This window comes from Lactuca virosa, chromosome 5 (genome assembly GCF_052849685.1).
Source record: "Lactuca virosa cultivar CGN04683 chromosome 5, Lactuca_virosa_CGN04683_v6, whole genome shotgun sequence".
Lineage (NCBI taxonomy): Eukaryota > Viridiplantae > Streptophyta > Magnoliopsida > Asterales > Asteraceae > Lactuca > Lactuca virosa.
Window position 1 is genome coordinate 390,220,034 of NC_136430.1, and position 23,094 is coordinate 390,243,127.

A 23,094-nucleotide genomic window follows, 5' to 3' on the forward strand; every position below is an offset into this window, starting at 1 on the left:
GGTCGGAGGCAGTCTCTGTTCGTTTTTTATAAAGGTCAATGATGGTAGGTGGCGACCATTACCAGAAAACACCTGCATTGCAACGAAAGGGTAGTAGATCTACACTCCGGCGAGAGGGTAGCAGAGATGTATAAAACACAGTATCCCTCTCATCCTCTCTTCTTTCTTCTCTATTTGACTATCGCCACCTGTACGCCGACATCACTTCACCATCTAGGGTTCGTAGATCTACACTCCATTCGTAAATCTACACTCTAGGAGTAGTTGATGACCAGAATTGGCTAGAGGTGATCGTTGGTCTGGGTGGCTTAAGGTGGTTGCTCACCGGAGGTAGCCGGTAGCCAGAGTTGGCTAGAGCCAATTAAGGGTGAAATAATCCTCCGCCGACTAAGGGCAAATAATGAGGATAAAGAGGTAGGGGTCCATTGCTTTTAATAAACAAATAAATATGTACTTGATTATATATAGCTAAAAAAAAATAAACAAAAAAAAATAGATATGGGCAAAATTATCTTTTTATTTTTGGCTAATGATATTAAGAAGTAGTTTGCAATAAAGCCGACAAAAATCGACTTAACCCAAATTTAATGAGTTGGGTTGAGATTTTCAACCTATTTAAGTTAAATGGGTCAATCCACCTAACCCATTTAATTAAATAGGTTGGGTTGGGTAAAAATTATCAACCCGTTTTCAACTCACCAACCCATTTAACTTTAATATATATTTAGTTAAATAATTATTTGATTATTATCATCTATTAATCAAAGTATTAATATATTAATTATAATGTTGTATTATTATTTACGTTTTCAAAAAAAAAAAATACAATCTTAATTCCTATCATTTTTCTTAGTTCCGAAAATACTAGTCACTCTCTAAAATCATTTTGAAATTAAACATTTTTAATGTTATTTGAACAATTTGTTTGTCTTTGTAAATTGAATTGTGTTTTTGTCATGCTTTGAAAATTTATTTACATTTGGAACTAATTTAAGTGGTTTAATGTTTAGTTAATTTATTTACTTTTTGATTTTAAATGGGTTAACCAAAGTTTAACTCATTTATTTAATAGTTTGGGTCGAGAACTACATAACAAGTCAACCCGATAACAACCCATTTATCAAAGTTTGGGTTGGGTTGGAAATATCAACCCATTTAAATAAATATATTGGGTTAGGTTGAAATATTCAACTCAATTAATAAATAGGTTGAACCGAACCCAACTCAGATCGACCAATTACAGCTCTAATTTGCAAGTTATAAACAAACCAAAGACGTTTCAAATTAATTTTTAAAAATAAAACTTAAACGTGTCCTTTTTGACATTCGGAAGATTCGTGTAATATATAACTCTTAAGATAAAGTCATTACGTATCATAATTTTGCATATCATAATAGCTCATATATACTGGATACTACAATAGTAACATATTCTCATATTATATTATATAATAGCCCGAAAAAAACAAACAAAAGTTAGTTCCACATTTTTAAATTACATGTGTCGATAAAAAGACAAACAAAAAGCTAATTCTACTTTTCTGTTCTTTTCTTTTTTCTATTAAGGAAAACAAGATATTATGGTCACGTAGTCAAATAATACATGCTAAGTAAATACTAAATAGTCACATCACATGTTATAATAGTCTGTATATGTTGAAAGAAACTCTAGGAGTAATATATATCACAGTTGTACATAAACGTTTGATGTTATCTAGTCGGTGGACTTTGGTTAAAAGATTAATTAAGTAGGCGGAGATTAATTGAGGATCATAAATTGTTAATTCGTTGAATTTTAAACAATTAAATATGACTAATATGATAACAAAGTTCGTAAAAACCACTATTATCATAATAAAATAGGTTAACATGGTTAATACAACAATAATTATTTCTCAAATAGTTTATATTAAGATAAAACTTATTCAAAGTGTTGAAATTTCATCGTTTGCTACTGCTTCACTCATATTAGAGATAATGATTAATTGTTAGACACATTCTAGTCGGTTGGGTAGCGTCTAAGGAATTATTAGAGATTAATCGAGACCTAGTCGATATTTTTTCAATACTGATATATATATATATATATATATATATATATATATATATATATATATATATATCATATCTTAAATTTTAAGAGGTATAAATTATAAAGTTTTTTGTATAAACCAATTATACATAAATAAATCATTAATACTTGTCAAATTTTGAAAACTTGAATTAAGGAAGGTTATTAAAATTTTAATTTGGAGCAAAATAACAACTTTAAATAAGAAAATTCATGTATATAAATTAATTTACATTGCTTAAACTAGACATCGATATTAATCAATTTACATAAAATGTATAAACAAACAATATAAATATAAGGTCTAAAAGAATATTTTATTTAAAAGTTGTAATTTTTTTTATTACATAATAATTAATAATAAAATTTAATAATTATTTTTTCGTAAGAAAAGTATTCGCCAAAAGAGCTATATATATATATATATATATATATATATATATATATATATATATATATATATATATATATATATATAGGGTTAGGTTCATGTGAGACGACCTAATTTTGTGAGACCGTGAGATGCAATCCTAGCCACTCATTTAGTAAATGCAAAAAATATTTTTAAAATGAAAAATAATTGAAAATTTTAGAATTTTTTTTTCAAATATTATTTTCGGAATTTATATTTTGCAAATAAAAAATACATTTTTTTACATATTCTAGTAGAATATTATAATATTCTACATATCTGACAAATCTAGTACAATATTCTAACATTCTAAAAATCACATTAGAATATTTACAGTGTAATATTCTATTAGAATATTTCATGTATTTAAAAAAAAACGGTAATTTATTCTTATTTTATTTTTATTATTTTTATTTTTTTTTATTTTTTTTAGGTAATTAAAGTTCCGAAAATAATAATTAAAAAAAGAATTTTTGGATTTTTATTTTTATTTTGCATTTTAAAATTATTTTTAGATTTGGTCTCACGGTCTCACAAAATTAGCATGGTCTAAAATGAACCTGAACCTATATATATATATATATATATATATATATATATATATATATATATATATATATATATATATATATATATATATATATAAGTTCAATTAAGAAAAAAATGTTTAGACCGGAGGAATCAATGTCGGTCACTCATTTATATTTTGCCGCAAAGCCCTCCGTCGTACTGGCACGACGAGGGGAGATGATATTCATATGTTAATATAAATTTACATATATTTATATATGAATCCACCACCTTCCATCTCCTCCGTCACCGCTACCTCCGCCACCACCCCTGCCACCACCACCTCCGCCACCACCACTGCCACCGCCACCACTACCCCTACTACCACCTCTGCCACCATTGCCACCACCTCTGCCACTGCAATCGCCGTCACCGCCACCGCTGCCACCACCATTCCGCCACCGCAACCGCCAGCAACTGTCATATTCGTATATGAATAATCACTTGTGAACTTTGACTTAATAATGAGAGTTCTCCATCATTGTTGCTTGTTGAAACACCAATAAAACCACAAAATTGCTCGTCGGTTACTGTCAAGGTTCTAAATAACGTAAGGCGTGACTTGGCGGCAATGTCAAGCCTCAAGCTTTTCCGAGCCTTGGCGAGTCACGTCGTTTGTTAGGCGTGACTTAAGACGGCAATTTTGTATATAATTCATATTTTTATATGTATTTTCTACTATTATTCATTTTTATACATATATATGGGTCAAGGCGGCATTTTGGTAAAGCTTGGCGACATATACAAGCTTTGGAGTCATGGCGTGTCATGGCGGAGCCATGTCGAGCTTTTTAGAACCTTGGTTACTGTTTCTAGAACATTTAGTTAACAAATTATGTTATTTTCAAAGATATTTTTGTTTGAAAATGAAGGTCTCAGGTGCGAGTATTATCACAACCATTGTCCGCCATAGCCCATTTTCTTAATAGAACAAGTAGTCGAACATCTACGTGAGATCTTAGAGACATGGTAAATGTTTGTATTTGTTTCTTTAAATTTTTTGATATCTTTGCAAATTTTAGGAGACTTTTCAAGTCCGGAGTATATTTAGGAAGTTTCATTTAATTTTCTTCTTTTTTGGATACAAATATTTTAGTATAAACTTAAATTATTTAATTGATCATTGACAAGGACCTTACAAATTTACTAGTGTTTTTCAATTAATTGCTTAAAACATCAATGTCTTTAAAGTAAAGAAAACATGAACCGAAAGTTTGTCCATATATATGTTAGTTTCGGCTTTTAATTTAATTTTCAAATTTTGATACTTGTTTTATTTGATTATTTGTGTTTTGGATGCTAATTAAGACATTAAAATAATTATCTATCTTTGCTTTGGTAGATGATGCACATCATGTCTTTGTGAAAAATGAAAACCTGACCACTCATACTTCCGGTGTAACCGATGAAATGAACAATTGTAAATTTATGGTTATTAGATCGATTGTTTCTTATGTGTTTACACAGTTTCTGTGAAAATGGTTGGAGAAGGTAACATGAGAAGATGGTCAACGATGCTTGTCGAGATCAACGACAAAGGATGGAAGGGGTGAGTGTAATATCTGGACAGAGAGTTAATTTTTTTGTTTATTAATAATTATTTTTATGCAATTAAATGATATAAACTATAAAAAGAATATACAAAAGACAAATGGTCATTTCAGCATCACTCATAACTCATAAGAATAAACAAACACATGTTAATGTTAGTTTTAGGAACCAAATCAACATTAAAATTTAAAAAAAAAATACAAATTTTGCAAGTTGATAATTTTCTGACCAAATCCAAAAAAAATTTGCAAAGCAAAGGACCCTTTCTGCAGTTTTCTCTGAATATAATAAGTCAAGTACACACCGGTAGGCAAAACTGAGGTCTTATTGGTAGTTGGAATATTCTTTTATCTCAAATATTATCTATTGTATTTTCAAGAAAAACATCCTTTATTTTTAATTAACCTAAAATAGCAATACTAATCACAAGGTTAATATTTTCTTCATTAAATTTGATTTATCTTGTATTTTTGTCTAAAATAACTAGAACTAATATGATTAAAGGTATACATTATACAAAGTCGATCTATAATTGAACTAAATATATAATAATAATAATAATAATAATAATAATAATAACAATAATAATAACATACGTGCCGGCACATATGTGTTGAACGTTATGTCATTCAAACGTAGGGTAATCTGAAGTTGAATACAGAAACCAGCATCTAACCGTCCAATATTACATTCCATATATGTATGAAGTTCATCAACTTTCCAAACTTCACCTACATTATCTCCCTCTCAATATTTTATATATGCATACACATTGAGTAACAAAAGTTTGAATCTGCGAGACTAGAAGATAATCTCTCATTTTCATCGTTCCCGAAAAAATTCAATGGAATCTAAAGCCAGCCGCCGGCTTCAAACTATTCAAGACCACATCACCTCTGCCGCCGCCGATCCTCTGTCAACGGTGCAACAAAACCAAACAGCCGGGGAGTTTTTCACTAGTATCTCTCTCTCTCTCTCTCTCTCTCTCTCTCACACACACACACACACACACACTCTGAAACGCATATCCATAAGGGAACTATTGTTATTTATGTGGTTAGTTTGGATTTCTAATGCAATAGTGTTTGTGGTATGAGTGGGAAACTACTTTAGAATCTGGCATATTTTAGAATCAGCTAAACGCCTAAAAGTTTTATATGGCATATCAAATTTTGGAATCCATGAGAGTATGCATCTATGTAGTCCACTTTCTAAAAACTCTGAACGAAATTAGTTTAATAGGAGAAGATTGTGATTTGTGAAATAATAAATGAGGAGTTGATACGTTTCACACTTGGGTTAATTTTGGGGATTATGGTTTGAAGGACACTCACGAAGGTTAGGATTTGATATTAGTTTGTTCAATCATCAAAAGTTCATGATAAGTCATCTAATAGATGTGCATTTTTATGTTCCCTGTTTTTTTTTTTATCAACTCTAGTTTTCATATTCATATATACATTCTTAATGTAAACCCTCTTCTTTTGCTCTACATTTCATCACCATAGTTACTGATTTTGTTTCTGTGGCAGAACAAGGGTACAGTGTTGTTCTTCCAGAGAAATTGAAGACAGGAAAGTGGAATGTTTACAGGTAAGTTCATCATCAAACATTACATTGCTTGAAACCTGCTATGAACGGACTTGTAAGAACAGATTCAACATTAGAAAAACAACCAAATGCTTCCAATATTGCTTTATACACTCAATAATACCCAAATGATTGTAAGAAAGAAAGATAATTTTGACTGATTCGCGAAAAAAAATCCAGATTTCAGATAAAAGATAGATGACGATACCCACATGCTCTGTACCCTCTTATAAGCACTGTTGCAACAAATTAAATATAGTAAATACCCTAAATACCCCTACAAAAAAATCACCTTGTCCTCAGTCAAGGTGGATACCAAATTCTCCCAGGCGACTTCTCAATTGCTTTCCAATTAGAAATGTCTTCTCAATTGCTTGGTCAGCTTTCATCACATGTTGCATGTTTTGCTGAACACAGAGTTTGTTCACTTCAGTTTCCGATTGCTTTGACTGCTGTGTTTTAGATGTTGACCTTGCCAGGTCAGCAGCATACTGTACCTGGGAAGACTTCTGTTCAAAAGGTTTTTTTAACCTTTTTTTTTTCCACAAGGTTCATTAGATGACTTATCTTGAACTTTTGGCTTCTTCACATCCTTAACAGAGGACACCTTGAAATTATCAAGATATGTAGGCTTTAAATCTTTAAGGAGATGGATTTCCAAACTGAACATTGAACCCTTTTTGATGATCTTTATCCTCCATCAATTGATGGGGCAAATGTACTGAAGTTTCAGATTCATTGAGACGAGTATCACTTTGTTTCATTATAATTTTATCACCATTTTCTAACCGGGGCTTATCAATAAAAGATACCTGGTAGCATCTATACAGGTTTTTGCTCAAGGGATGTTCCATCATCCATGACAACCATAACCATCAAAGAATTAGAACAGGCTCCAATTTTCCCTAAATACCCCTCCACATAAGCTGCTCTTTATTCTGATGATTTCCCATATTACCCCTATCTCAATTACTTCACTAATATTGGAAGTTATTTCTCTTTTGGTAACAGATCTGCCGCCTCTCCTCTAAAGTTGGTCAGTAGATTTCCTAATCATCCTGACATTGCTACTTTACATGATAATTTTGTGTAAGCATCTACTTTCTACATGTCTAAGTTCACTATATCATACTTTCTTCACTGAAATTGTATATATTATGCAAATCTTGGACAAAGAAAACATCAATACTTTGCTTCCACTATAGGCATGCATCTGAAACCTTCCGGGATTACAAGTATTTGGGTACACGGATTCGTGAAGATGGAACTATTGGAGAGTATGTTAACTAGTTTATTATTTTTTAAGGCAGATTAGGTACAAATACTTTATAATTTATCTTCATTTTCTTTAAAGATACAAATGGACAACTTATGGAGAAGCAGCCACAGCTCGATCAGCTATTGGTTCTGGGTTAGTAGCCCATGGAATAACCAAGGCATGTCACTTGTATTATACTAATTTCTCCTTGTTGGTTTTTGTACTTTTTTTTTTTTTTAATATTATGTCTTATAAGTTGAATTGTATAACATTGAAACAGGGATCATGTATTGGACTATACTTCATCAACAGACCCGAGTGGATAATTGTTGATCATGCTTGCTCTGCATATTCATACATATCTGTCCCTTTATATGATACCCTTGGTTTGTCCTTCATTATTTTTTCAAACTTTTAAATCACCTTTCTTTATTTTATGCTGCAAATGTATTTATTGCCAAATCTTGTAGGTCCGGATGCTGTGAAGTATATTGTGAATCACTCTTCTGCAGAAGCCATATTTTGTGTGCCACAGACAATGCATATTGTAAGTTCCACCTATTTTTTTTCCCATTGATACTTTTAAATGGTTAATATTTGTGATTAGTTGCTAATCACTTTGACATTTCAGTTGCTGAGCTTTTTGTCAGAGATGCCTTCTGTGCGTTTGATAGTGGTATGATGGTTAATCATTTGTTTCATTTCTAATCAATTTCACTCATAAGATTCTTTACTGAATATTGACTTGTAATATAGGTGGTTGGAGGACTAGATGAGCTATTGCCATCTTTTCCATTAGCAACTGGGGTTAAGGTTGTATCATTTTCAAAGCTTATTGCTCAGGTAACTTCAAATCCTTTTGTTGAATCATCATTTAGTGTTTGACTTTGCTGAACTTTTCACTAACTCTATCTTGTTATCATAGTAACACACTTAAACATCTCCGATTATAACATGAGTTTATTTGATTCGAGTTAATCTTTTATGATTTCTGCCATTTGATGAATTGGTGCTTTTTAGGGAAGTAATGATCGACACCCTTTTCGTCCACCAAAACCAGATGATGTGGCTACAATATGTTATACAAGTGGTACAACTGGGACACCAAAGGTTTTTTTATTTCTTATTTACTTATGCTTTTTCTTTTTAAGTCTACCAAAGTTGAATCTTTTCTTACCATAAGTATTAACTGTCTTAAGGGGGCTGTACTTTCCCATGGAAACCTGATTGCAAATGTTGCTGGTGGAAGTTTTGAAATTATGTTCTATCCATCAGATGTGTAAGTATTAACTGTCTTAAATAGGTTAAAATGTCAATTGTTTCACCATTATTTTGTTGTAATGAGCTCCATGTTTAAATTTCAGATATATATCTTATCTTCCTTTGGCACACATATATGAAAGGTGCAACCAGATCTTGTTGGCATACTATGGTGGCTCAGTTGGATTTTATCAAGGAGTAAGAAACTCAAATTTTTTGTTTTTTCCAAATTAAGTTCATGATAATGATTTCTTTATTGTACTTAATCACATCATGACAAAACTGCTGTTTCTTTTTGACTTAATGGGGTGGGGTCAAAACTTTACACTTTTTTTTCATTCATGTAGGACAACTTGAAATTATTGGATGACATGGCGGAATTGAAACCTACTATCTTCTGCAGTGTTCCACGATTATATAATAGAGTATATGATGGGTATAATAAAGTTTTTTATTTTTTCAATCAGTATGGCTTATTGATACTCAATTATAATTAGGTGAGTGGTTATTGCAGTGTTATGAATGCAGTGAAGTCATCTGGTGGACTTAAAGAAAGACTGTTTAATGCTGCATTTAATGCAAAGAGGCAAGCATTACTTAAAGGTAACGATTAACAAACCTTTTTTTTAGCACCTTTAAGGTTAAAATAGTTTAGATAATATAATCTGACTAATATTATCTTTCAGGAAAGAATGCATCTCCTATGTGGGACAGATTAGTATTTAACAAAATAAAAAACAAACTTGGTGGAAGGGTTCGTTTTATGGTTTCAGGTGCTTCACCCTTGTCTCCTGATGTCATGGATTTTCTTAAAGTGTAAGTTATCATGACATTATACTTTAAAAAATATACCATTTATAGCATTACACTTTCATTTTTAAAAAAATCCACCTAATCAAAAAGTGAAATTGCTTTGTGTTTGTAAGGCATTGCTAAAACTGGGAAGATTTTTGAAATTACAATGTCATAATAAGATGAAATGAAAGCAGGATGTTATATACAATAAGCAATCACTGAAAGTAGATTTCTATTTCTTGTATTTAAAATTTTATATTTTTCAGGTGCTTTGGTTGTTCAGTAATGGAGGGGTATGGAATGACTGAGAGTTCTTGTGTTATAACTTGTATGAATGAGCATGATGTCCTCTCTGGTCATGTAGGAGCTCCTAATGCTGCATGTGGTTAGTTTTATATAATTTGTTCATTACAATTTACAAAATTACTTTGATTGGGTAGATTTTTCAAAGTACAATTCTAATGCTATAATACATAAATCAAATATTGATGTATAATATTTGTGTTTTAGAGGTAAAGCTTGTGGATGTTCCTGAGATGAACTATACATCGGATGATGAACCATACCCTCGAGGTGAAATTTGTGTGAGGGGCCCAATTGTGTTCCAAGGTTACTACAAAGATGAAGTGCAAACGTATGTATAAAACTATAAATATAATAATCCTTACTCTCTTCTCTTCTGCTTTTGTCATGCATTCGACTGATGTCAATGGGACATGAATTGCAATTTTATATCCATTAGACAATATTTTATGATTAACATTTATAAGATTTTTTTCAGGAGAGAAGTAGTAGATGAAGAAGGATGGCTTCATACAGGAGACATAGGGTTGTGGGCACCTGGAGGCAGATTAAAGATTATTGATAGGTAATTAATTTATAAGAATATAATCATTTAAGTAAATTATAATCGCCTTGTTTTCTTGAAAGATATAATGTTGAAGGAAATTGGAATTAGATATGTTATGCTCTGTTGTATCTTATAAAATAAATATGGTTTTATCTTGTGTCAGGAAAAAGAACATTTTTAAATTGGCACAGGGAGAGTACATAGCTCCTGAGAAAATTGAGAATGTGTATGTTAAGAGCAAATTTGTTGCACAATGCTTTGTTTATGGTAAGCAAACAGACTCCTTTCTTGCATTATTGATTTATTAATTGATAGTGGTACTTTTTCTTTTCATATTTGTTTATTATATAAATTATAAATTATAAATATTGGTTTGAAACAGGTGACAGCTTCAACTCATCTTTAGTTGCTATTGTCTGTGTGGACCCTGACATGCTGAAAGCATTTGCTGCTAAAGATGGAATAAAGGTGAAATATAGTTATTTGGTCATTTATAAATCATTTATCTCTTACACAATTAATATATGAAATCACAACTATTCTACAACTATTCTACAATTTCAGGTTTAAATTTATTTAAAAATAGTGTTTTTTTTAATGGAAAGAGAAAGATATATTAACAATTAATCTACAACTTGTGATCCAGTTTGAAAGTTTAGAACAAGTGTGCAATGACCCAAGGGCAAGGACTGCTGTTCTGGCTGACATGGATGCCATTGGAAAAGAAGCTCAGGTAACCATTACACATTAGACACCACTTAACATAATACCGTTTTTTGTTTGTATTTAACTGGACAAAAGGTGCAATTTTTTTGTCCCAGATCATTAATTTAAATTTTGTCCTTTTATCAAAATAAGGTATTTGTTATCTATGCTTGATTTGGTAACAAATGCCATTGTGATGCAGTTGAGAGGTTTCGAGTTTGCAAGATCTATCACATTGATAACTGAACCATTCACCATGGAGAATGGTTTGCTCACTCCAACTTTTAAGGTAAGATAAATAAAATTAAAAAAATATAAACTTATGGAGGCCTACTCTTCACCGAGTTTAACAAGTTTTTTTTTTCCCCATTAAATGTTGTATGGATAAATGTTTGTATAAAAAATGTCCCATTTTTGTGATGTAGGTGAAGAGACCGCAAGCAAAGGCATACTTTGCAAAAGCAATCGAAAATATGTATGAAGAGGTTTCGGCATCTGAATCTTCGAGTAGAAAACTTCTGTGAAATGGGAAGATGTTTTGTTTGTTGTAAGTGTTGTCACTTGATTTGTATTGTTCCTTTTTGCTCTCATTAAAAAAAAACAAGAAAACTTCTATTTTATATAGCATTTTGCGATAGATTTTTGTATAGGAATATGAAATCTATAGTTGATTACTTGACCAACAAAAAACTTGTTTAAAAAAAATTGTTTATAGTAGCTCCTTAATCTATAAACCAACCTTGGGCTGCCGTTTCCTATGTAAGTGAGGAAATCATGTTGACTATTCCAAGACACAGAATCGCAACCAACATTTACATATCCATGCATGGGTCACACCAGTGCATAATGACACTTTTCACTTATCATTGGTTAGTTATTATTGATTTGTTGTTGCTGACGTCTATGCTTCTTAAACTCCTGCTTCTTGGTCCCAAGCCTTTATTGTTCTTGAATCTATTCTTCCTTTTTGGTCAAAAAACAAAACCAACGATTGACAAGCTTTGTATGCTAAAAGTTGTGAGTTTGGTTCCACTATGAATCCATATTGGAATACAAAGCATTATGTTAAGACATCATTGCAAAGCAAAACATTACCTCTTGTTTTAAAGAAGTAGGACCAGGTAGGAAAAAATAATAGGAACCGTAAGGACAAATCTCAACATTCTATTTGAATTTTTGTGCGCTAGTCATTAATTTAAATATTTCTCTCTAATTAAAATTCACGCGGTGACAGGTAGGGATGTTATTCGGGTCGAAACCGGACATAGTAGATTCTATAACATTAATAATAGAATAACAATGTGCTTTTATACATCAACATAAAATATTCAAACACTAACATAACATAATAACACATTGAAAGAATAACACTTACATAGTAGATTAACATAATGAGAATTAATTACTTACTTGAGTTTTTCGAGTTGGAGCCCAATTTTCTATGACTAGACAAAGTAGGAATTCGTGAATCCTTATAGACAATATGAAGGGTTGATTTTTGAAAGTTTGAAACAAGAGGAAGGATCGACAGAAGTGATTTCGATTTTGGAAATATATGAGAATATTGGTCGATTTTGAAACGACGAGAACGAACGTAAGTTTTTTTTTTTTTTTTTTTTTTTTGGTTATGAACGATGAGGACAGAAGCGTGAATCATGATTTTGATTTCTATCGATCAGAAAAAGGGGAGGAGGAATGCTTATTCGGGTCGGGTATTTAGAACCGAATAAGCTCTTATTTAGGTAACCCTAACCGAATAACCCGAGAACCAAATAAGCATAATATAGATACCCGAAAGCCGAATCGAATTGCTTATTCGGCCCTAATTCGGTTCGGTTTGGTTCGGGTTTTCGGTTGTATGGATCTTCAAAACCTTCTTCACAAGCTTTTAGTTTTTCCACCAAAAAAATCCTTAACGATCCTAACAATAATCCAATAATGTAAACTTAACTAAAATTAAGAATGACAAAAATTAATTCCATCAAAACTAAATGCAAATTAGTAAATTAATTACCTTTTATCTTACAACTCTTATAACCCTTATAGAAAACACACCAACATAACCATAATTTACAATTATTTTGTTCATGTTGACCTAATTATATTCAACAAACCCGAGTTTGTATCTATAATTTCCAATTTGACCAAACAATCAATAAATGTGATCGGTGGCGGATTTATGTGGTGCCCGGGGGGTCCTGGACTATCACTCCGATTCCAGCCGTTAGTGTAAAAATATTATTTGTTTTTTTATTAGGTGCAAGACACAGAATCGCAACCAACATTTACATATCCATGCATGGGTCACACCAGTGCATAATGACACTTTTCACTTATCATTGGTTAGCTATTATTGATTTGTTGTTGTTGACGTCTAGGCTTCTTAAACTCTGCTTCTTGGTCCCAAGCCTTTATTGTTCCTGAATCTATTCTTCCTTTTTGGTCAAAAAAACAAAACCAACGATTGACAAGCTTTGTATGCTAAAAGTTGTGAGTTTGGTTCCACTATGAATCCGGATTGGAATACAAAGCATTATGTTAAGACATCATTGCAAAGCAAAACATTACGTTGAAGGATGTGCATAACATCAACCATCACTTAATCCTTTTAACGAAATAGGATCAGGTAGGAAAAAATAATAGGAACTGTAAGGACAAATCTCAACCTTCTATTTGAATTTTTGTGCGGCTGTGATTGATTTAATTATTTCCCTCTAATTAAACTTCACGCGGTGATAGGTTTTGTAAATTACTCCAACTTTAAGTAAAATTCCTATGAAGGGCAATTATATTAAGGGTAGTTTTGAGAAGCTGGAAAAAAGACTGGAGCAGACAGTAAACTCAATAGACATTCGGTATGTGTTGGTCAACGACTTCTAGCCATGTGTTATGTAGTTGGCTGATATTATTTCTTTCTCCCTTCAAATTTATAAATTTTGTAAAAGCTTTAATTTTCTTTTATTAAAACAATCTAAAAACACCAAAAAAAATCACGACAAAACAAGTTCAATGACAATATTTTTAGTAAAAATTAAACTTTGAGTTTTGGATCATGATGTACTATAAACCAAATTTTGTTACGATCTAAACTTTTATAATACCAAAAAAAAAATTATGAATCAAATCCTATGTGTAAAACTTAAGCACATTCAATTCAAAACAATATGAATGAAAGTGTTATCATTCAAAATTTATGATTTAAAATTTTAAAATGATATAATTCAAAATAAAATAATTCAAAAAATTGTATGATCCAAAATATTATATGACCCAACTTTTATGATTAAAAGTAATATAATTGAAGCTAATGGTGTGATCCAAAATATTATATGATCCAAACTTTTATGATTCAAACTAATATGATCGAAGCTAATGGTATAATCCAAAATGTTATATGATCCAAACTTTTATGATTAAAAGTAATATGATCGAAGCTAATGGTACGATCTAAAATATTATATGATCCAAATTTATGATTTAAAGCAATATGATCTAAGTTAATGGTATGAACCAAAATATTATACGATTCAAACTAATATGATCCAAGTTACAAATAGTTGTTTCCGTTTTTGTCACAGTGAATTTACATGTTGTTACGGACTACAAAATGAATCATTGTCGTTTATTTAAACAAGTTATACAAATTATGATGTATAACAAACTCACACTAAACGTCATAAACCCCTAACAAACAAAAAGTCCTTATGCATAAATGAAAGTATAATTATTTATTGGGTTGCATATTCAAAGTGCGTTCAGGAAACACTTGACATTTTAATTCAAATCTTATAGTGTATCCAAAATTAGTGCAATACTGCAATTGTTAGAACTATCAATTCACATGAATTATGAAAATCTAACTCTTACAAGAGTTTTTTCTTTGGTTTTATGGATCTTCAAAACCTTTTTCACAAGCTTTTACTTTTTCCACCAAAAAATCCTTAACGATCCTAACACCAATCCAATAATGTAAACTTAACTAAAATTAAGAATGACAAAAATTAGTTCCATCAAAACTAAATGCAAATTAGTAAATTAATTACCTTTTATCTTACAACCCTTACAAAAAAACACACTAACATAACTATAATTTACAATTCTTTTGTTCATGTTGACCTAATTATTAGGGGTGAGCAAACCCAAACCAAAAAACCGAGAAACCGACTAAAACCGACAAAACCGAAACCAAAAAAACCGAAACTGAAGCAAAACCGACGGTTTGGGTTTGATATTTTTAGAAACCGAAAAATTGGGTTCGGTTTCGGTTTTTACCCAGAAACCGACCCATCCAACCCAAGAAACCGACCCATACTTAAAACCGACAAACCGCCCCAAGAAACCGACCCATCCAACCCGAGAAACCACCCATACTTGATTGTGTTTTGGTTGTAATAGACTATTTCGGGCATTGGTTGTAACTTGTAATAGACTATTTGTTGTAAGACTCATTTTTTTGAAGTATTTAACTTCAATTTGGTGTTTTTTGAAGTATTTTACTTGTTGCTTCATTTATGGAAAATGGGTTAAAACCCAAAACCCATGAGTTTAAACCCAGAACCTGTGAGTGGATGGGTTGAACCCAAAAAACCGAAAAACCGCCCAAACCGACCTCAGAACCCGAGAAACCGAACCGACCAGAAACCGATCATATTGAGTTCTGAAAACCAGAAACCGACCGTTTATGGGTTGGGTTGGGTTTGAGTCCAAAACCGACCCAAACCGACCCATGCACAGCCCTACTAATTATATTCAACAACCCTGAATCTCTTATCTATAATTTCCAATTTGACAAAACAATCAATAATTGTGATCAATGGCGGACTTATGTGGTGCCCGGGGGTCCCGGGTCATCACTCCGATTCCGGCCGTTAGTGTAAAAAAAAATATTTGTTTTTCTATTAGGTGCAACGTTTTGAAATATGAATGTTACTATTATTTTAAATTTGTTTGGAAATTTTTATTTGGTGCCACCACTAATTTTTTTTTTGCGTCCGTCACTAATTGTGATGAAAGATAATTGTCATAAAATGCAATACCTACTATAAATATAAGCAGGCTATATCTTTTATTTTTACAATTGTATATGGCTAGCTATATATCTAGTGTTTTGTATTAGACATCTTAGTCAAAATCTTTTTATTTTTTTTGAGTATTTATGCTATGTTGTTTTCTCAAAAAAAAAAAAAAAAAAAATTCAAAAAATGTAATTAATTATTATCTTTTGAGTTTATTTATTTCATTAACATTATTTATTAATATATCTACTTTTCAATTAAAAATTAAACTTTTTATAAACAAATAATAAAATAATTAAGATATTTATTCTACTTGTTAATTTACATTTTAATATTAAAAATAGATGTATATATCATCGCTTAATTAAGTTATATATATATATATATATATATATATATATATATATATATATATATATATATATATATATATATATATATATATATGGAAAAGTTCAATAGAAAACCATAATTATTGGTTCTCCAAGGAATCAAAATCTTTTTTTTAAGTTCTAGAGCTTATTCTTTATCGAAAAAAAAACTAAAAATATCTAAACTCATAACTTAACATTGTGAATGTTAAATATATTTTTCGGATTCACCGTGTGAATTTAAATTCACATTGTGAATCTTCAAAGATCCACATTGTGAATTTGACGAAAAAAAATAAATTTTTTTATCGAATTTGATATCATTGGAAAAATGATAAAAATTTATGAATTTCTGTATTTTTAGTTTTTTTTGTTTGATAAAAAGTAAGTTCTAAAAGTTGAAAAAAAGATTGGTTCCTTGGTTAATTATGGTTCTCTATTGAACCTCACCATATATATATATATATATATATATATATATATATATATATATATATATATATATATATATATATGGAGTGGTTCAAATGAGAACCACAAAAGATTAAGAACCCTAAGAATCTCATTTAATAACCAAATATATAGTGAATATTATCAAGTATGTTAAAATCCTAATTTTTGTCTTTTTGGTAAGAAAATGGCAAAATCATAAATTTTTTTAGTCTAATATTTTCGTACATGCATTCATTTATATTTTAACACAAAACTTTTATAAAATACAACTTTATACAGTCAATTTACAGTTTAATACACAAAATTCACAACTTAACATAACTTATTTTACACTAATTTTCAAATTCATAGAAATCAAACCCAAACTTTACCACCACCACATGCCGCCACCAACCACCTGTGCCAACATTGCAACAGTTTTTTCTTCCAAATGAGATCTGTATATAAAGTCAGACAATGACATGTTAAATACTACATTCATAGTTTAATAAATTGATTAATTCATCCATTTTGAATTTAATGCAAAATAATTATAAAAACTAAGGCATTCTTACATACTTATACAACATTACAAATAAATATATTCACAAGAAATTAATACAATTTTTTTACATAAACCAGTCATATTTTATAACAAAAATTATATAAAAACAATCACAGCAACATGCAGTCAATTCACAATTTAATATATTTAATTATCGTTTAATATATAAAATTTAAATCTTAATATAAAAAATTAAAACTTTAATACATAAAAATGTCATATTCTTAACTTAAACATAGATTTATACATTTAGATATAGAGGTTGGTGTTTTTTCAAAATTTAATTTACATAATATTCACAATTTAAATTTTATATAATTTTGTTAAAATTAGAGAAAATCATATATATGTATAATGATTCTTTCTTCTCATATTTCAGAAGCAAAAACAAAATTCATAAAAATTTCAAATCTTAATACAGTCAATCCACATCTTAATACAATCATTTCACAATTTAATACATAAAAATTCACAGCTTAATACTATAATTCATAGTTTAATACACAAAAATTATGTATGCACAGCTATATTTTTTTTTAACTTAATACTAACAGTTATACGTTCATATATAGAGGCATTTTTATCTATTAAATTGTGAATTTATTATACTAAGCTGTGAACAAATTTACAGTTTAACACAACAAATTCACAGTTTAATACAATACATTCACAACTTATTTACAAGTATAATTTCATATTTCAGTGTATAAAAAACTCATTTATATTTTAATACATACATAAGTTATCTCATACTTCATAAGCAAACATTAAAAGAAAATATATACGTGAATCATAAAAGAGGATAACTTATCTGAAATCAATGAAGAAAATGAGTGAGAAATAGAACATGTCATTTTTCTACCACCATCACCACCATTAACACTGCCAACTACCATACGTTGTCATCAACCATCGCCACCACAAAGCAACAATGTCAACACCGCCAACATCATTCCCTAAAAAATCAGATAAGGGTTAAAAAAAATCACAGTTAAATTCATTATTTCAGACACTAATTCACAACTTAATTTAATATTTCAGACACTAATTCACAACTTAATTCAATATTTCAGACACTAATTTACAGTCTAAAATAAAACATAATAATTCACTAATACACAATTTAATATTTTCATACATATCTTCATTCATATTTTAACACAAAATTTATATAAAATATACAACTTAATACAATCAATTTTTAGTTTAATACGTAAAATTCACAACATAACATAATACAATCCGTTAATACGTAAAATTCACAACATAACATAACATATTTAAATAAGTTAAACTCAAACTCTCCCACCACCATGACGGCCAACTATCACGCGTCACAACCAACCAACCGTGTCACCATCGCAATCATTCTTTCTTCCTAATCAAATAGGTATATAAGATCATTGATTGACAACTTAAATACAATATTCACAATTTAATAAAAACTAATTAATTCACTTATTTAGAGTTTAATGCAAAATGATTATAAAAACCAATACATTTTTACATATTTATGCAATAAAAAAATATTCACAAGAAATTAATACAAATATTCAGACATAAATCATTCATTATTTAACACGAAATTAATTAAAAATTCACAATCAATTCACAATTTAAATAAAAAATTCACAGCTTAATGCAGTCAATTCACAATTCACAACACAAAAATCACAGTTTCATATACAAAATTTACAACTTAATAAAGTTTTTCACGGATTAAACAGAAAATTCACAGCTTAATGCAATCAATTCATAGTTTAAAGCCAAAAAATCATAGCCTAATACACAAAATTCCCAAGTTAATACAATAAATTCATAGTTTAATACACAAAAATTATGCAATCACAACCATATTATCAACTTAAAACTCTTAATACAGTCAATTCACAGTTTAATATACGAAAATCAAAATTTAGTACATAAAATTCACAGCTTAATACAATAAATTCACAATCTAATATACAAAAATTATGCATTCGACAATCATATTTTCAACTTAAAACTTATATTTTAAGACTTTCATTCACAATTTAGTAAAACAATTCATGACTATCATTTATATAATTCACAATACCAATTCGAGACTATCATTCACAGTTTAATACAACTTAACTACTAATAAAAATCATTGAGACAATTAATCAAAGATTACGTGTCAAATTTTAAGACTAGATAGTATTTAATTTTTAAATTCTACGTAACTAATCTTATATTAAAAATTCATTTATCATATATTTATATATTTATGAACTTATCGCTAGATTAAAATTGCATATTTCCTAACTAGATACGTCTACTTAAAAAAAAGAACGTAAACAATAGAAAAGTGATATGCCTAAGTAAATAAATTTAAACAATGGAAAAGAGAATACCTGCTTGTGACATCCCCTAATTTCTCGGCCAGAAAAGATCGATTTAATTTATGCTTTTTAAAATAAAGTCAGAGAAATCCTTTTAAAAGATGTTGCGAAATTGGTCCCCAAAACAAAACATGATAAAAGTTTATCAAAACCTTTCTTTAAGAAATATATATTTTCCTTTTATATCAAAACATCGGGATGTCATGTTCCGATACAGATCAAAAGCATAAACAAGACATTATAAGCCTTACAACAGTTATTTACAACTACTGGCCTATAATCCAAAAATCTCTCAACATCATCCGACTATGCTCGGGGTCCACTACCTGTAATATAAAAAGCTGAGTGGGTCAGGCTTGGGAGCCTGGTGAGCATATAGGGTTTTCAACCCACAATAATAATAAACTTATTAAGTTCATCAATCAACAATAACCCTGATTACCCATTCCCGTTATCCTCACTTTACGTCCCTAAACACCTATCACAAGGGACCTAGCCTAAGGAATATCATCGGGATGGACACTACTGCTAAGGGGACTCCTCAGCTATACATGTCCTAAAGGCAACCATGAGGGGGATGGAGTACGCCAATGAACATATAGTTCACCAACACCTACAAGTTGCGAACCTGCTAGTGTTCCACTGGACTGTCTAGAAAGGTCTGTGGTCGTCATCTATACTCCGCTAGACGACTACAACAACAACAACATCGAGGTCTCTCACCATTTTAACACACATCGACTATTTCATCTACCCATGTTTTACCCAACATATTTGTAGATAAAATACATATACAGTTTAAAACTTGTATAAAACATCTATTTAACAGTCACCTCAAATAAACAATTAATATAATTACACATAGCACGTATTTTAAGGAAAATACTTCATATCTAGGTGTAAGATGAAAGTGACTACACACTCACTTGATTTAATGATAATCGGGCAACACTTCATTTCCTAAAACGATCGTTTCTAATAAAACCGGGAGTTTTTTTGAGAAACCGGGCTCTGCGAGGGTTGGGCTTTAAAACCGAAAATATAAATTTCTCGGGCTTCTCGGGCACTTCGGGACGTGTTTCGGGTGTTTGGTATAATACCGGGGCTTTGGGGGATGTTGGAATGAAAGAAATATGGGTTTAGGGGTGTAAAATGACAAATTTCCAAATTACCACCGGCGGGTCTCGCACCCTTCTATTTATAGGGGCGAGGCTTCTGATCCGAGGGCTGAGAAGCGAACAGGTGTCAGCAGATGCAAGGGTCAGGCACGTGCGAGGGTCCAGCTGGCTGCTTCTGATTGGACCGAGGTCTAGGGTCCGAGGGGTGGGACGTGGTGCACCTGCGAAGCTCGGACACGTCAAGAAGGGCACGCGTCGGACCGCGGTTGTACCAGCGCTTCGGATGCGAGGGTTGCGACACGCCTCGGATGAATCATCAATTTCGGACACGTGGCGCGCATGGAGCGAAGGTGACGTGGCCGAAGCATGACTATGCGAATTTTCTCGGATTTAGCATTTTTTTCTCGATTTTTTGTGCAAAAACTTCTAAAATCCATAACTTTCGCATACAGGCTCCGTTTTTGACGTTCTTTATATGCACGCGTAGGTAAAATTACGCTCTACCACGTTCGTTTAGACTTCGTCGGCTAATTTTTATTTTAATTTTTATATTATTATTTTTAACAGACCGGGACAGGAAATTCGTTAAAAATTCATAACTTCTTCATCCGACGTCCGTTTTCGTCTGTCTTTTTACCGTTGTACTACTATTGACGAGACCTTCGATTCTCGTTTAGGTCGTGTCGGCTAAAAATCACTCAATCTAAAATTCGAGTTTTTAGCTGTCTACTGCTAAGCTGAAACTTAGAAAAATCATAACTTCCTCATACGAAGTCAGATTTGGGCGTTCTTTTTATACATACTCTCGGTTTAACGAACACTACGACTTTCGTTTAGATCACTAAGGCTAAAAAGTAGTTTATCAAAAACTCACTTTTTACGTCATTCGACACCGTGTCGGTTTTGTCGCGAAACTTCGACAGGTCATAACTTCTTCGTTATAACTCGGATTTCAGTATTCTTTATATATCTGTAATCCTTGTCACTACCACTACAACTCTCTTAATAGATATCGGCTTTATCTAATATTTATTTTCGACGCTTATTTTTATTCTTAATTGATTAAATCCTAGTAATTAAGCATAAAACACATATTTCACATAATATTCACATAATTCCTTTTCATTTCTTCAAAATGAGTTACAAAGGTTAACCTAGAATATCACGTCAATATTAATGCCTAGCCTAGAAACACGGTCGTTACACTGCTTGCTTACTGTGCTTGTCAGAGGCTCCATTGCAGCAAAAAGTAATATAGAAAATTAGAAGACTTTTATACCCTCGGTCCAATCACCGTTGCACAAGTACAACACATACATACGCCTTCAACAGTTAGAGCATCTCTCACATTTTATTTTTAGCAATAATATTTGAAAACCAGATCTCCGTCGAAACTCATGACCACTCACCAGGAAGCTAAACGGTCGCCATAACACCTCATCGAAGACGTCAACGGAAAAGTATTGCCTACTCATATCTAATTTGCATTACGTTGTGACTGTAGATAGATTAAATGAAAACATTACCAAAAAACTCTTAGGGATCTCGATCTCTGATATCTGACGAAGGAGACGACGGAAGAAGTCGCCAGAGGAGAATAAGGGGAAGAGATATGGCGAATATCGTAGATCTCGCCGCTTGTTGTAGGTTTTGGATCTGGTCTCGTCGATGAGAAGCGGATGAGGTAGTGGAGCGAATTTGATGTGGTGGTGAAACCACCGTTGACCACCGTAAAGTGAACCACACACTTAAGATCTAGATCCGAAATGAATCAAACAGTTCTGATGCAGATCTGGTAGTGTTTCAGGAAAAAACGAAGGGAAATAGATAGTGATAGCGTACGACGGTGAAGACGGTCAGAAACGACGGCGGTCTACGGCGGCAACGAAGGGATCCGACGATGGGTGACGACAATGGTGGTAGTTGGTGATGATACTGGGAGAATTTGTGTTTGAGTTTGTGAGAATGTTTTAATGCAATAAAATTATCAGATCTTATTTTGTACTCTCAAGTTATGATTTTGATGTTAAAAATTAAAAATGTCTATCATGCCTTTATTATTTTTGGTTATTTATGAAAATATAAAATAATCAAAAACTTTGAATCAACAAATATACCATTAATTATAAAGTAAAATTAGAGGTTCTTATGGTTCTTAATCTTTTTTG

The 23,094-nt window shown here is 31.1% G+C and overlaps 1 protein-coding gene across 1 annotated transcript; it reads left to right on the forward strand.

Annotated features, from left to right (window-relative positions):
- The first annotated feature begins 5,251 nt into the window (after nt 1–5,251).
- LOC145117742 (long chain acyl-CoA synthetase 6, peroxisomal-like) lies at nt 5,252–11,682 on the forward strand. The gene is made up of 23 exons (XM_079054051.1): nt 5,252–5,563; nt 6,137–6,197; nt 7,206–7,283; nt 7,400–7,471; nt 7,549–7,630; nt 7,733–7,838; nt 7,923–7,999; nt 8,084–8,128; nt 8,209–8,295; nt 8,473–8,562; nt 8,652–8,731; nt 8,817–8,910; nt 9,060–9,148; nt 9,227–9,315; nt 9,399–9,528; nt 9,774–9,892; nt 10,018–10,141; nt 10,289–10,375; nt 10,521–10,624; nt 10,740–10,825; nt 11,004–11,090; nt 11,265–11,351; nt 11,488–11,682. Exons 1-23 carry the CDS (start codon nt 5,449–5,451, stop codon nt 11,584–11,586), a joined length of 2,088 nt encoding a protein of 695 aa, XP_078910177.1. The 5' UTR covers nt 5,252–5,448; the 3' UTR covers nt 11,587–11,682.
- The last annotated feature ends 11,412 nt before the right edge of the window (nt 11,683–23,094 follow it).

Bases quoted from the DNA above. Each gene is read 5' to 3' on its own strand.
- LOC145117742 (XM_079054051.1), top strand. From the start codon at position 5,449: ATGGAATCTAAAGCCAGCCGCCGGCTTCAAACTATTCAAGACCACATC. The intron at 10,142-10,288 runs GTATGTATAAAA...GATTTTTTTCAG, and splicing joins TACAAAGATGAAGTGCAAAC to GAGAGAAGTAGTAGATGAAG. The intron at 10,625-10,739 runs GTAAGCAAACAG...GGTTTGAAACAG, and splicing joins TGCACAATGCTTTGTTTATG to GTGACAGCTTCAACTCATCT.